The 16,023-nt window shown below is 31.8% G+C and overlaps 3 protein-coding genes across 4 annotated transcripts in view; all 3 read right to left on the bottom strand.

Moving 5' to 3' along the window:
• LOC111703520 (uncharacterized) overlaps positions 1-2,580 on the bottom strand; it is a gene marked incomplete at its 3' end in the record, with an annotated part of 8,434 nt that extends 5,854 nt beyond the window's left edge. Inside the window, 3 exon segments of the mRNA XM_023475478.1 lie at positions 65-123; positions 623-753; positions 2,477-2,580. Of these exon segments, the coding sequence (XP_023331246.1) occupies positions 65-123; positions 623-753; positions 2,477-2,570 (284 nt within the window).
• On the bottom strand, positions 2,575-8,412 carry LOC111703521 (V-type proton ATPase subunit G-like). Of its 2 annotated transcripts, XM_023475480.1 has the most exons (5): positions 8,326-8,412; positions 5,417-5,520; positions 4,457-4,571; positions 3,306-3,392; positions 2,575-2,674 (listed from the first exon to the last, which is right to left on the bottom strand). In XM_023475480.1, the coding sequence occupies exons 1-4, from the start codon at positions 8,386-8,388 to the stop codon at positions 3,321-3,323; spliced, it is 354 nt and encodes a 117-aa protein (XP_023331248.1). In that variant the 5' UTR covers positions 8,389-8,412; the 3' UTR covers positions 2,575-2,674; positions 3,306-3,320. The 2 variants fall into 2 exon arrangements, with proteins under 2 accessions (XP_023331248.1, XP_023331247.1); XM_023475479.1 differs by having other exon boundaries at positions 2,575-3,392.
• The window catches only part of LOC111703530 (vacuolar protein sorting-associated protein 53 homolog), a gene marked incomplete at its 5' end in the record, with an annotated part of 17,497 nt that continues 9,877 nt past the window's right edge, over positions 8,404-16,023 (bottom strand). The window contains 5 exon segments of the mRNA XM_023475492.1: positions 8,404-10,575; positions 12,105-12,141; positions 13,399-13,499; positions 14,237-14,330; positions 14,752-15,104. Coding sequence (XP_023331260.1) covers positions 10,499-10,575; positions 12,105-12,141; positions 13,399-13,499; positions 14,237-14,330; positions 14,752-15,104 — 662 coding nt within the window.

The following is a 16,023-nucleotide window of genomic DNA, read 5'->3' on the forward strand; positions in this document are numbered from 1 at the left end:
GGGGGGGGGGGTCTAAATCAATTACTTTCAGAAAATACCCGGATTTTTAAAAAATTCAAAATACCTGTAAAGGGATAAGCAACTATCTACATCTAAGATCTCAACGAAAAGAATGATAATCTCCTAAAATAGATTTAAAGGATTGTCGTTGTAATTTCAAGTGAAACTCCAATTAAAGAGGGCAAATGACATGTGCGATTAAAACGGTACCCTTAAATCTTTAATAACATGGAAAATATCTAAATAACATCTTAAATATTGTGGATTTCTAAATCTAAAAACTTTCCCTACTATTAATACAGAACCAGTTTTAAGAGCACCGTTGTAAAATGAAAATACGTCTTTAGTCCCATTAAGGCTGGAGGGGGATTCAAAATTAATTAAAAATTCTGAACAGAAGGTTAAATCAAGTTTCAACATAAAAAAATAAGAAAAAATGAAGATTTCAGACATCTTTGTTTTATAACTTAAAAATTTTCCATTAACTGGATTAAAAAGTAATAACTCTTATTTACTAATATGAGGAAAAAACTAAATTTTGAGGTGGGATGTAGGTAGGGGGATTCAAGGACTTTTTTGCACATAACCTCTCCCCCCCCCCCAACCAATTAGTCATGGATACCTGCGGCAGGACGAATATGTTCGGAGTCAATTCTTTCTTGACTAATGTTGCCAGAGTCTCGGTTTTAGTGATGTGAGTTTTTCTTCGGTGCGTTCTCTTCTTGGATTGTACAGTCCCTCCTCCGCTTTTTCCTGGATATTTTAAAGTAAAAAAAAAATAGAATTCTGAAGAAATATTACTACTTAAAGGGACTGTAAGCAAATTTTCAATTGAACTTTCTTGCATTGATGCTAATGCCCGATTCACAACGTTATACTTGAAAACTTTAACTGATTAATAATGTGGAAGATATTGTTGGTTTTCTAGGTTTATAAGGGGGTAACCATGATAATTCCTATATTTTTTCCTGCAGAAGAAATGCGCAAGTCACTTTTGTAGAGAAACAAAATTGAAAAACATTAATATCCAATAAACATTTGATCAGACAAAGCTTTTAAGGATACCGTTGTAAATCGGGCATTGCCATCTTTCCACAGAGGATCACTTGAACTTACGCTTAATGTCTCTTAAAATAAATAATTTAGGTTATTTAAAGTAAACCTTCTATGAAAGAGTTGCATGCCCAATAAACAACAGTACCCTTAAGACATATATCTGTGTAGCAATGTGGAAAATATCATAGTTTTTAACTTGTTCTTCTGCATACGTCCAAAAGTCAATAAAATTGAAAATCAGACAAATAGAAAAATTTTTCATTTTTAAAAGAGAAAAATAAGGATAATGTTTTTTAACTCAGACAAACGTTTCATGGTTCCCGCTGTGTACTTTATATATAGTAGGGTGACACACGAGGAAGTGAAAGTCATAAAATCAAAAGGCGCAGAGGTTCTTTGGGTGATGTCAACCCTTAGTATTAAAATGCGAAAATATTTTTTGCTCTAACTTGATGTACTTAGGTGGAAATAGCTTCAGGAAAATATCAGGATTTTTTTTTAAGGATAGGGGGACAATTCCACACTTTGTGACACTACATTTTCTAGAGGCTGCATTTTTCGTCGTCGTTATTGAAAAATTATTTAAAAAACCGTTTCTCAAAATCATCTCTCAAAAATGAACAATCTAAAAGGATTTTAAAGATAGAATTTGCGCTCTTGCAGAACAAATATGCACTGTAAAACGTCTCATAGGTCCTCAATGATTCCTAAAAAATTTCTCCACAATACTACATTCTCAGTTNCGCTCTTGCAGAACAAATATGCACTGTAAAACGTCTCATAGGTCCTCAATGATTCTTAAAAAATTTCTCCACAATACTACATCCTCAGTTCAACTACCATACCTTGCCGGCCACTCCCTTTAATTTTAGTAGATATTAATATGATATTACTTCCTAAATATTACTTTGCTTTCCATTTTAAATTTAAATATAGATTAAATGTTAACACAGAAAAAGGAAACCAAGGAACATAGGTAAATGTAGAAAGACGTATTTGGGAGGAAAGTTGATTTGAAAAAATATTAACGCAAGTACACTTTCAATTTGAAAGGTTTAAGGGAGGCGAATAGGAGGAAGGAAAAAGAACAAAGACAGGAAAGGAAAAAGGAGGGGGACAGAAGAAGGGAAGAGAAAGTGGACGGGAAAAGGAAAAAAGGAGGTTGAAATGGGGAGGGGAAAAGAAAGTAGAAGGGATAAGGACGCCGGTGAAGGAAGGGAAGAGAAAGTGAACGGGAAAGGAAAAAAAGAGACTGACAAGGGAATGAAAAGAAGGCGGGAGGGGGAGGGAAAAGGAGGCCAACAGGGGAAGGGCAAAGAAGGTGGACGGGGTCAGGGGGAAAAAAGCGGTGAGGGAAGGTAAGAGGAGTAATACTGGGGAAAGGTTTGGAAAAGGGAAAAGTAGGAAGGGGAAAATAAACCTGTGGCTGGATCGCTTGATGTCGGATACTCTGAGTTGGATCCTCTAGGCTCCGAGAGCCGAGGTGGGATCGAACTCCGGAGCTTGTATCTCATTCTATCTGGAAAAGTACAATCTACAACCCGATCCCAGTTCTTGTCAAAATTAAATCACATTGAGTCAGATTTATAAGGACAAAATTCTCTGCACGTCTCATCTCCTAGTTGAATTTACATTAATGTTCGGCTGTGTTCGTCTTATTGTCTAGCTTTCAAATAAGACTATGAGACATAATGAGAGCAGAGATCGGAACTATTGTGTGGATAATGTTAAATTGAAACACTTGATCTCGATATCCAATGCACGTCTCATCTCTTAGTTGAATTTACATTAATGTTCGGCTGTGTTCGTCTTATTATCTAGCTTTCAAATAAGACTATGAGACATAATGGGAGCAGAGATCGGAACTATTGTGTGGATAATGTTAAATTGAAACACTTGATCTCGATATCCAATGATGGCATTTTTAAATGCTTGATCCCTTAATTGAAATTATCCTGTAAGGGTATGACCATCACGTGATATCGAAGAGGAATTAAATTAATCCATAAATCAGCCTAACATGGAGATCAATGCTTGATCCTGAGATTTATAATACATAAGTTCTCACCTCCGATCTTATTCTGACAAAAACCGGTTTCAAACAAAGGACAGTTTAAATAGCAACACAGTTTTGTAGTTAAAAAAAACGCATTCGCACCTCTAAGCCATAAATAAATGTCATGATTCCATTGATGAACAAGTAAATTTATCACAATGTAATTAATATGTTTTGTCAGACTAAGTTTTACTTCGCTGGAGCAGTTCTAGGCAGTTCTATAGTTTTTGTGAACTTTAGGCTGGATATCAACTACCAGACCAATCAATGACTCAATCACCTATAACAAAGATTTATTAACTTGTTATTTTAATGCAAAGTTTTTGAATTTAAAAAGAGGGCACAGGACACGTCATAATATTTGGTACTCTTTTGATATAAACCAAAACTATCCAATATTTTTCTCAAATATCACTCAAAAATTGAAATTTTTCCCAGAACCATTATAAAACATAAAAATAAAAATATTACGCATCAATTCATAATTCATCACCTTAAAATTTTGTTGAGATTTATTTATGAAAAAAATGTTACAAATAAAAATAAGTTGATCTAAATGAGTTCATAATTGGCTGAAATATGAGATAAAGAATTTGGATAAATGCATTCAGGGACAGTTTACTGATCTTCATAACAAAGCTCTTCGTATATGTATTTGTATATTTATATGTTAGCCAAAGTTGGCCAAACGGCTGGACCAAATTGGCTGATATTTTTTGATGGAACCCATAAACCCGAGGGATAACATAAGACTTAAAAAAACTTTTTTTATTTCACAGGTAACGCCGGGTACTTCAGCTAGTAATCTATTTAATAAAGGCCTTCGCTCATATATATATATATAATTCTCAAATCATTCATACTGATGAATGCATAAAAGCATGAAACAATTTGTTTAGGAATTAAATGTTATAAGAAGATTGTTGCGTTTCAACTGATATATATATAAATATATATTTTCATATATTAGCTATAGCTGGCCAAACGGCTGGACTAAATGGCTAAAATATTTTTTGAGGGAACTCCTGGGGGTACTCTGGGAGTAGGAAAAATAAATGCTAAAATAAATTCGATTTTTTTTTCTTCAAAATTAGAATTTTTTGATAAAAATTCAATTATTCTAATTCCACGGGCAACGCCAAGCTTTTCAGTTAGTCTGCAGTATAGATTTCTAAGTTGTTATGATTTCTTTTCCAGATACAATCAATAGTAATGACCAGCTTACTAATCTTTTATGATAGAAAACAAATGATTTTTTTTGATAAAAAAAAATATTTTATTTTGAAAATAAAGTTTTTTTCTTTTTAAAAATCTTATGAACCTCCAATTAAGTATCAAAGTCACCTTATCTTTATTTGCTGCGACACTTCTATTCATGGCCTCTATTTTAACCTTAGTATCTGCCTCTATCCTCAAAGCAATGTCCTCCTTAGATCCATGATGTTTAGCCTCATTTTCCCTTTACAGAAATCAATCAGTCAATAAATCAAATCACTGATCAATCAATCAATCAATCAATCAATCAAATATTATCTAGAACATTTAAGCAATAATAAAAATATTAGTATTTTGATATTTTCATCGTTAATTCACTATTCGGTAATTAATTAGTAAATCAATTTATTAATAATTAAGGAAATAATCTGGAAATCTATAAATTATTCATCAAATAATTAGATAATTAAGATATCAATAAATCAATCAAACGATTAGCTAGTTTATTAATTTATCAATCATACAGTTCGCTAATTTATCAATTATCAATCGAACAATTGGAAAATCGATTTACTAATTTATTAATTTTTTAAGAAACTAGTATGGAAATCTATCAATTATTGAATCAAATAAATAGCTAAGATATCAATTAATCAATCAAATAATTAGCTATTATGTCAATTAATCAATCAAATAATTACCTAATATATCAAATAATCAATCAAGTAATTAGCTATTATGTCAATTAATCAATCAAATAATTAGCTATTATGTCAATTAATCAATCAAATAATTAGTTAATATGTCAATTAATCAATCAAATAATTAGTTAATATGTCAAATAATCAACCAAATAATTAGCTAATATGTCAATTAATCAATCAAATAATTATCTAATATGTCAATAAATCAATCAAAGAATTACCTAATATATCAATTAAATAAAATAATAAGCTAATTCATTAATTCATCCAAGATCCCAGTTAAGCCATATTTTTCAATCAATCAATCAAACAAATTATAATATCCTCATTTCTCATGGTTATGTTTAATTCCCCCACTCCTATCTTTGAAAAAATTAGAAACTACCTGAATGCCTTTTCTCTTTCTTGTTTATATTTCTCAATCTCTAGTTGAGCCTCCTCCTTAGCCTGCTTTAATCTTCTATTCTTCCTTTTCCTTGCTTCATTTACCTGCAGATATTTCAGTCATAGTTTACATAGATAGGACCATAGATAAAAGTGTTGCATTAGTAAACATAGATTACATAGATAAATAGCGACAATTGTTTTAGCTTACATAGTTTACAATACATAGATAGGACCACAGATAGCGGTGTTGAATTAGTAAAGATATTTTACATAGATTACATAGATAAGACCATAAGAAGCGGTGTTGTTTAAGTTAACATAGTTTTCATAGATAGAACCATAGATAGCGCTGTTATAATGGTAAACATAGATTACATACATAAGACGGTATATAGGGGTCTTGTAATATTGTTAACATACATAACAAAGATGAAAGCGGTGTTAAGTAAACATAGTTTACATAGATAGGATCAAAGATAGTGGTGTTGTATTAGTAAACATAGTTTACATATATAGGACAATAGACAGCAGTGTTGTATTAGTAAACATAGATTACATAGGAGTAGGACCATAAGTAACTGTGTTGTTTAAGGTTAACATAGTTTACATAGATAGGACCATAGACACCGTCACAGCAGTGTTGTATTAGTAGACATAGATTACACAGATAGGACCATAAAAAGCGGTGTTGTTTTAGTTAACATAGTTTACATTGATAGGACCATAGACAGCAGTGTTGTATTAGTAAACATAGATTACATAGATAGAACCATAAGTAGCTGTGTTGTTTAAGGTTAACATAGTTTACTATAGATAGAACCATAGACAGCATTGTTATATTAGTAAACATAGATTACATACATAAGATGGTATATAGGGGTCTTGTAATATTGTTAACATACATAACAAAGATGAAAGCGGTGTTAAGTAAACATAGCTTACATAGATAGGACCACAGATAGCGTTGTTGTATTTACCATAAGTAACTGTGTTGTTTAAGGTTAACATAGTTTACATAGAAAGGACCACAGATAGCGGTGTTGTATTTACCACAAGTAACTGTGTTGTTTAAGGTTAACATAGTTTACATAGATAGGACCAAAGATAGCGGTGTTGTATTAGTAAACATAGATTAAAAACATAAACGGTATATAGCGGTTTTGAATTATTGTAAACATAGATAACAAAGATGAAAGCGGTATAGCGGTGTTGTATTAGTAAACATTAGTAGACAGCAGTGTTGTATTAGAAGACATAGATTACATAGATAGGACCATAAATAGCGGTGTTGTTTTAGTTAACAAACTTCACATTGATAGGACTACAGACAGCAGTGTTGTATTAGTAAACATAGATTACACAGATAGGACCATAAGTGGTTTTAGTTAACATAGTTTTCATAGATAGGACCATAGATAGCGCTGTTATATTAGTAAACATAGATTACATACATAAGACGGTATATAGGGGTCTTGTAATATTGTTAACATAAATAACAAAGATGAAAGCGGTGTTAAGTAAACATAGTTTACATAGATAGGACCACAGATAGCGGTGTTGTATTAGTAAACATAGATTACATGGACCATAAGTAGCTGTGTTGTTTAATGTTAACATAGTTTACATAGATAGGACCATAGACAGCAGTGTTGTATTAGTAAACATAGATTACATAGGACCATAAGTAACTGTGTTGTTTAAGGTTACCATAGTTTACATAGATAGGACCAAAGATAGCGGTGTTGTATTAGTAAACATAGATTACATATGACCATAAGTAGCTGTGTTGTTAAAGGTTAACATAGTTTACATAGAAAGGACTAAAGATAGCGGTTTACATAGGACCATAAGTAACTGTGTTGTTTAAGGTTAACATAGTTTACATAGATAGGACCAAAGAAAGCGGTGTTGTTTTAGTGAACATAGTTTACATAGATAGGACCAAAGATAGCGGTGTTGTATTAGTAAACATAGATTACATGGACCATAAGTAGCTGTGTTGTTTAATGTTAACATAGTTTACATAGATAGGACCATAGACAGCAGTGTTGTATTAGTAAACATAGATTACATAGGACCATAAGTAACTGTGTTGTTTAAGGTTACCATAGTTTACATAGATAGGACCAAAGATAGCGGTGTTGTATTAGTAAACATAGATTACATATGACCATAAGTAGCTGTGTTGTTTAAGGTTAACATAGTTTACATAGAAAGGACTAAAGATAGCGGTTTACATAGGACCATAAGTAACTGTGTTGTTTAAGGTTAACATAGTTTACATAGATAGGACCAAAGAAAGCGGTGTTGTTTTAGTGAACATAGTTTACATAGATAGGACCAAAGATAGCGGTGTTGTATTAGTAAACATAGATTACAAACATAAACGGTTTATAGCGGTCTTGAATTATTGTAAACATATCCTAAATAACAAGGTTTTGATTTATTTGGGAGAAATAATAACCTTCACACATAGTTCCGATCATACTGGGCTCTTAGAGCGCTTTGCACCCATTTTCTATTTTAACTTTAAATGATGGCTCTATCTCAGAGCATTATCTCTTCGTACAATATAAAACAAAAAGAAAAAACGTCGCAGATTTAACCATATTTTTTCGTTGATTTTCTAAAATTTACGAAAATAATTTTTTTGGAAAACAAAATAGATAGTAGACTAGAAATTTACTCAGATCGTCTAAATAATAAAGCTCTTTGCTCATATATACAATATACATAATACATATATATGTATATGTTAGCCAAAGCTGGCCAAACGGATGACATTTTTTGAGAGAACCCATAGGTAGTAAGTACCCCATGAGTAACATAGACTAAAAAATATTTTTTTTTATTTCACGGGCAACGAGGCGCAATTCCGCACGTAACCAAATAAATGTTTATAAAAACCTTGTCTGCAGAACGCTTCTCAGCTCCCAACAGTTGTTGAATCCCCTGGGTCTGACTCGCCATATTTTATATTTTATCTGAAAATAGAAAAATCAGAACTTATTTTTCACCAAACAATAAATTACCAGTGCCAATTTAACTGCAGAGCTGAAAAAAGAATGAAGATGGGAGGGGGATAAAAAAATTCCTTTAAACCTTTAATCGTATTTTTTCATGCGTATTTAACCAAATTTAAGATATTTAGATAAAAAAGAAGACACCAACAATTGTTTGCATGAAAATAAAACTAATTTCAGTAAAAATCATATCTAGAAAAAAATACGTTTTTTAAAACATTTTTAATTTTGATTTGGATCCAAATGATCTGTTTTTAATGAACCAATGAGAAATCAAGAAGATTTGTCCAATCTTTAACTAGCTCATTTCTAAAGGGACTGAAAGCTTAATTTCAAGTGACTCTCCGTGCAAAGAGGACAATTACGGATTCATAAGAGCACCCTTAAAAGCATTGTCTAATCAAGCATGAATTAGTTATCAATGTTTAGAATTTTGAAAAACTGGTATTTTTCATTTTGTGGTATTTCTACAAAGGGACTGGCGCATTTCTACTGCAAATTTACAGAAAAAAAACGTTAAACCTAGAAAAACGACAATATCTTCTAAATTAATGAGCAGATAAAGGATTCAAGGGTACTTCTCTGAGTTGAGCATTGTCATCTTTGCATGAAGGGCCACTTGAAATTACGCTTACAGTCCCTTTAAATCCAAATTCGTGAATCAACAATATTTTGAGGATCCGGATACGGATCCATGAAACCACAATATTTCGAATCCAATGGATCCGGTTCCAGGAAACCACAATATTTCGAATCCGATGGATCCGGATACGGATCCAGGAAACCATAATATTTCGAATCCAATGGATCCGGATCCAGGAAACCACAATATTTCGAATCCAATGGATCCGGATCCTCAGTGCTACAAAAACAAATATAAATAAATAACATAGATAAAACTAGAAACATCTTTAACATCAGATCACAGATAAAAGGTACATTATCACATAAATGCTAATCGTACACTGTACAAATTCAAATTTTACACAGATTACAAAGATTGGACAAGAAAGGTAGTTGTTAGGTCTCGAACTGTATTTATAATTTTGGACCAACGCGTGAACATTTGTCAATTGTAATCTTAGAATGGACAGTACACTTATTTGGATAGTTTGAGGGTAAACTAAAAACCCTATTAGCTATTCATTGGTATTAGTCCTTATTTTTTAAAGACAACCGTGGCCAGAGAAAAAGCCCATTTTTCGTTTAGAATTCCAAGGTAAGGAACCTTAGCATTTACACTATTTGATGCTTTTTGATGCTATTTAATGTCATGAATTTAAATTTTTTCAAATATTAAATTTTTTTGCGCTGCTGTTACTGAAAAAACGTTTAAAAAGTGACTATGCAAAGATATCACACCTTTGCACTGGAATTCTAAGCGATCAATCGGCTATTTCTCTGGTCATAGTTATCTTTAAAAAGTAAGACTAATACCAATGAATAGCTACTAGGCTTTTTAGTTTACCATAAAATTACCCAAATAAGTGAACGGTCCCCTTATTTCTAGATAACTACCATTTTGGCCCGGTGTCATGCATCCAAACTTTTCCTTGCGACAGTTCACTTCCTCCTAGTGTTTAACTGCTTTCAACATTTCAACACAATTTTAGAGAGGTTTTGACATTTGCCGATATTTGTTAATGTATTTTTGATAATTTGAAAGACATGCGACATATGCGAGGAAATAACTTTTTTGGCGCTTTTCCCTTCAATTTCAATAATACTTTTTATCACTAAATGCGCTTTTATGTTAACTAATAATTTTAAATGTTTCAATATCGCTTCTTATGTCTAACATAACATTGCGTTAAAATGGTTAAAACACTAGGGGCATGTACACTGTCACAGGAAGGTGAACTGATGTACGACACCGGTGTGGATTAAGTGAAATCCCGTGGCCTGTACAACCTCGAAGGGTTATTATGTACGATAAGTTACCGACCACAAACAACTTCTACTCCTTTTGTCCTATCTGTGTGATTAAACTTATAAAATTAGATATATTGGAATGAAGACCATCACTGATATACTCTAACAAATCTTGAATTGAGAAACTAGAGTCTTTTTTTGATAAGTTTTTCTAATTTCTTAATCCTAGACTGCTCCGTCAACAGCTGAGTACTGGGAGAACCTTAGATGTATAAAAACCATTAGAGAAGATAAAGGTTGAGAAAAAGAAGAAAAATAAAAGAATTGAGGGGGTGGGAATAGCAATTAATTGTATGTTTCAATTTTCAATTCAACCTTTAAGCCCAGCTGAATATTTTACCCCCTCTCTTAAAAATCTTTGACTTTTCTGAGAAGTATTCACTCGTTCTTACAGGTTGGTCATAATAACATTAGAAAATTAGAAAAACAGAAACACCGATTTGAATTAATTACTCAGGCTTTAGATGAATTAATTACTCAGGCTTTAGATGAATTAATTTTTGTATAGAAGAAGATCAATGTAAAAATCAGAGGGATAGGGTGGAGACAGACTTAGGGAAATGATGCAGTACGATCTCATACTTCGTTGAAGGGACACACAGTACTAGGGTTTCCAGCGAACGAAAACTATCGTGAATTTTTTTGTTCTAGTATTTCACAAACTTTTTACGCGAAATATCACATTATTTCGCAAAGATGAATTTTGCGAAAGGAAGCAAAAACTATGATGAATTTTGTAAAAAAAAAGAAAAAATATGCGACAATTTCACCGAAAAATTGTAACATTTTTTTGCGAAACAAAAGATTTTCCCATTTCGCTGGAAACCCTACACAATACACACTACACATTTTCCTATAACACCCTTCACTCCTTTAAAATCACCCCTTCTAAAAGAACTTATGTTTTAATATCAACCTCCAACTCCTTCAAACTAGATTTGAATATCAACACCCCCCCCCATGGGAGGATGGCAAGCCGTATACCATCAATCCCGCAATTTACTCACAAATATAGAGTTGCGGCAACGCGCTTAACCGTAGCGCTTCCTTAGTCACACCCAGATATCCTCCAGCAAAATGTCTTTAAAATGCTTATTATAGAAAAATGCAGCGTTTATTTAAGATTGGCATCTATAATAACCTGAACATAATAATCATATTTTTTTTTGGTAATATGAGTAAACAATCTGGCTCACTGGGGCAATAGTTGTTAAATTTTTGTTTAAACTGTGATTAATTACGATTTCCTTCTAAAATGTAATATGATGTTGATCTTCCCGAAAAATGTTTATGAAGGTAAGGAGAAAAATTCAATCTTTACAAAAATAACGCAGTTTTGCCTGCGATTCGGTTTTAAATTATCTAAAATCTGATAGGTAGAAAGATAGATGGATTTAGATAACTTCAAACCAAATTGCATGCCAAACTGTGTTATTTTAGGTAAAAATTGAATTTCTCTCTTCCTTCAAAACATTTTTAAAGAAGATCAACATCCACAGGCATGTACTGAATATTATATTTTAGGAGAAATCGCAAGACATTTTGATTGAGGATATAGGGACGCGGCTAAGGAAGCGCTACGGGTGAGAGTGCTGCCGCCCTTCTATGTTTGTGAGTAAATTGCAGGATGGAGGCTATTCGGGTGCGGCTTGCCTTCCCCCCCCTCCACCATAAACGAATCATTTAATGTTCTGGAAAACAAACAAAAAACGACTATTTAAAAACTCCCACCTGGCAAAGAGTTTCCATTTGATGGATTCAAAATCTCCTAAAACAAAAAAAAATCATTTCAGAAAGGGGGAAAAATCACTCACAATGAAAAGTACTATGTGAAAATATATAATAAAAGTTGTGAACCGATAATGTGCTAAAAAATAAAACGCCCTTCCATAATTGGTGTTATTTCATTATTCAGATAAATTTTCTTTTTGGCTATTTAAGAACAAAATGAGAAAAAATACCAAAAAAAAAATCAAGGATTTTTAACAGTTTCATTTGATAAATACTACTTTGGTTTGAATAGTACTGTGGTTAACAACAACTATTGGTTTTGAAATTATAATTTATCCATGAACGTGGAGAACTAAAGTAGAACCATTGAATAATAATATAAGATTGTGCTAATATTCGTGTTTTATTGCAACTACCGAAAATATATAAGAATTAAAACCCAAACCAAATACATGCAATTTAATGATAAAACCAAAAAAACACACTGCCATTTAAATTATTACTATTGTTATTTGTGGACACTTGTAAGTTAATTGCTGTCCCAAAAACGTGAGAAAAAAAACAGAAAAACAAAATCAAAACCTTTTTATTAGTCAATTTGCAATTCAGCCCTAAAATTAATAGATATAAATTAAAGATTAATAACATTAAAAAATCTTCTTAACTAAGTATTCAAATTTTCCATTTTCATCTGGTTTTTATTTTGTAATTTTTATTTTTTCTACTTTTTGCATATCAAAATAGCTTTCGTCGTTCTATTTGTAACAAAATTTAGAATAAAAATTAAACTTCTTTTGATGATAAAAAAAAAAATGTTTTATAAAACTCCAAAATATAGTAATTAATTTGAATTTCATTTCATTCATTTAAACGCTAACGGGATTAAGGGGGTGGACAGATTAAGGGCAGGGGTATCTATTTTTATAATTTGAATTTCAATGCATTGGGGAAAAACTTGAAAGCTTGGTTAAAAAACGAGATTTTTTCATCCTTTTTGATACTTTTTATTAAAAAATTAAATATTTTCACGTTCCCTTATTCAGCAAATAAAAACAAACATGCCTACGAATTGTGAGGAAAATTAACTTTTTAACAAAGATATACCCCCTAAGGAGGGTTGAGGATTGAGGGAGGGGGGGCGAGGACTGAGGGATGGTAACAGAGTGGTAAGGATGAAGGGGACATGAAGTAAGTGGGTGCAGACAAGGGCCAGGGTGGGGAAATAGGGTCGAGGGAGAAAAAATGAGGGAATAGGGTAATAAAAATTCAAATTGTTAAAGGAAAATCGACACACCTGTTTATTTGCCTCCTTAAACATCTCAATGTAGGTCAACTGATCACTGCGCTTCAATCCTTTCATCTCAAGAAGCTTACCCAGCTCAGTAGCATCAGGGTCTAGGCATAATTATTAAGATAAAGATTAAAATTATGATTAATTCTTACAGCTATTTAGTATTTATAGGTAATTACATATAATGCGTTAAACTTTTCCTTCTTTAAATTCTTCTACAACTTCATGCATGTCATTGATAAGCATTTTTATTTTTAAACAAAAAGATATAAAACTAAGAAGTGCTTTTAAAGCATTGGGACAACTCTATAACTAGTTTCAATTCAGAACAAACACCATTCTTTACAATCATTATTACTGTTTACAATAAAACCAGTTTTTTAACTGTTCTAATACGTCACAGTAAAAACGTCAACAAATTAGAAAACATTAGGTGCTTAATTAAAAGGTTCTAAACAAAAGGGGCTTAGACATAAGAAGAACGATGAATGGGTTTATTTACATTCTGAAGTGGCATATTGTGACAGCTCTAAAACTAGTTTCAATTGTAAACAGAGTTTGTTTAAAATCTTTTTCAGTGTTTACAGTTAAACTAGTTCTCTAGCTGTCCTATTACGTCACACTTATATGTAACCAATCACTCTCCTCATCCTTTAAGTTACAATCTCATTGCCAAAAACAAAGTTGTATAATTACAAGACAATAAATTATAAAAAAATATTCTTTCTTATGAAAATGAATTATGTTTGGCAAGAACAGGGTTAGAGTTCGCGGAACCTAACAAGAAGTTATACGAAAAACTGTATCATGAGTATCAAAATGTCTAAACTTTAAAACTGACCTTTAACGACGACCTTTGTAAAGGCTGATGGTGCTTTCCGGTTTGGTTTGAGGGCAGCACTCTCGCAAATATTAGGTAAATCCATCAATACTGTCTAAACATAAATTCAATTCAGGGACCAGATTTAATGAAAAGAAGAAGTAGTTCAACTACTTTTATTAAATTAACCACTTCACTACAGCTTGCTTAGGCCGTATGTGGTTTGGTGTTCATCAAATCTAGTCCCAGGTCCGATCAAATAAAAGCCACAAATAATGTTACAGTCATCGCTTCTACTTAAAACATTTTGCTGTAGTTATCCGCTTAATTAAGATGCAAAGATCGGCTCTGTTTTATAAAACAGTTTCTACCACAGGTCGGGATTTAATGAACTACAATAAATAGTTCAACTTTAGATGTACACACAGTTCGAAAACACTTCACCAGTGCAGTCAAGATCGATTACTAGTGATTCTGCTAAGTGATATTGCTAAAGTTAAGCTGTTTCTTGCTTTCACGACCTCAGTTGTGTTTACCTTCAGGCTGTGAGCATCCAGCAGAAGCTGTTCCGCTCCAACAGTAGAGAGAGGTTTACACTTGTAAACCATCGAGATAAACTTAGGAATAAAACTAGACACAAACTTCACAGCAAACTGGGTAAAATATTTCCTAAAAAATCAAATGTAATTATTCCAAAAATGGCAGAAGGAAATAATTCCAAATCATACCGATTGACCAAAAATGACAATGAGTCAAAAACCTTAAAAAAAGAGGAAAAATATTTNAAATCTAACCTGATGAACTTGAGACCAGTTTATCCTCGTCATACTTAGCAAAGCAGTATCACAGGCAAGATCAAGCTCCTATACAAGGAGTTCATAGAATACAGCTCAGTGTATAGTGAAAAGCATTGTACACTGCAAAGTTCAAAGTGTACAACGTACATTTAATGCTAGTAAGGTGTTCAATTTTCACAAACATTTTAGATTTTTAACTTACTCTGTATTTTTTTCCGTTGAAACAAGAACCTTGAGCACAAAAATAAAAATAAAAAAATTGAGGTGAATCTCTAATTGCTAGCTTTATGTTAATCTTAAAAATTTGACGGAAAATCAAAATGAGAAAATCCAAAAATCTTTATTATGAATTTAAGTTTATTCTAAAGTTTAAAAAAATGTTTAGGTCGAGAACCTTCCTGAAATTCATTCTTTCATTTTTCAATATCTTTTTATTGTATAAAAGAAGCGATTTTGATAACTCATATTCTTTGTGCAGTCCAATTACAGGATAAATGAAATATATTTTTAAATAATAGATGAGGAAGTGTTCCATTAATTACATTTTTCAATTAACCAATTACAGTCACAACCTGCTACGTTTAATTTAATTTTCTTTTAGAAATGTTGAAAAACAATTAAACCTTTTTTTCAGTTTTCCTTCATTGTTTATAGGGGGGACGTCGCTACATAAATAAAATTATGATAAAGATGATAAGGAATAAGGAAAATGATGATATTAAGGATAATAAGGATAATGATGATATTAAGGATAATAAGGATAATGATGATATTAAGGATAATAAGGATAATGATGATATTAAGGATAATAAGGATAATGATGATATTAAGGATAATAAGGATAATGATGATATTAAGGATAATAAGGATAATGATGATATTAAGGATAATAAGGATAATGATGATATTAAGGATAATAAGGATAATGATGATATTAAGGATAATAAGGATAATGATGATATTAAGGATAATAAGGATAATGATGATATTAAGGATAATAAGGAAAATGAT

This window comes from Eurytemora carolleeae, unplaced genomic scaffold (genome assembly GCF_000591075.1).
Source record: "Eurytemora carolleeae unplaced genomic scaffold, Eaff_2.0 scaffold464, whole genome shotgun sequence".
Lineage (NCBI taxonomy): Eukaryota > Metazoa > Arthropoda > Copepoda > Calanoida > Temoridae > Eurytemora > Eurytemora carolleeae.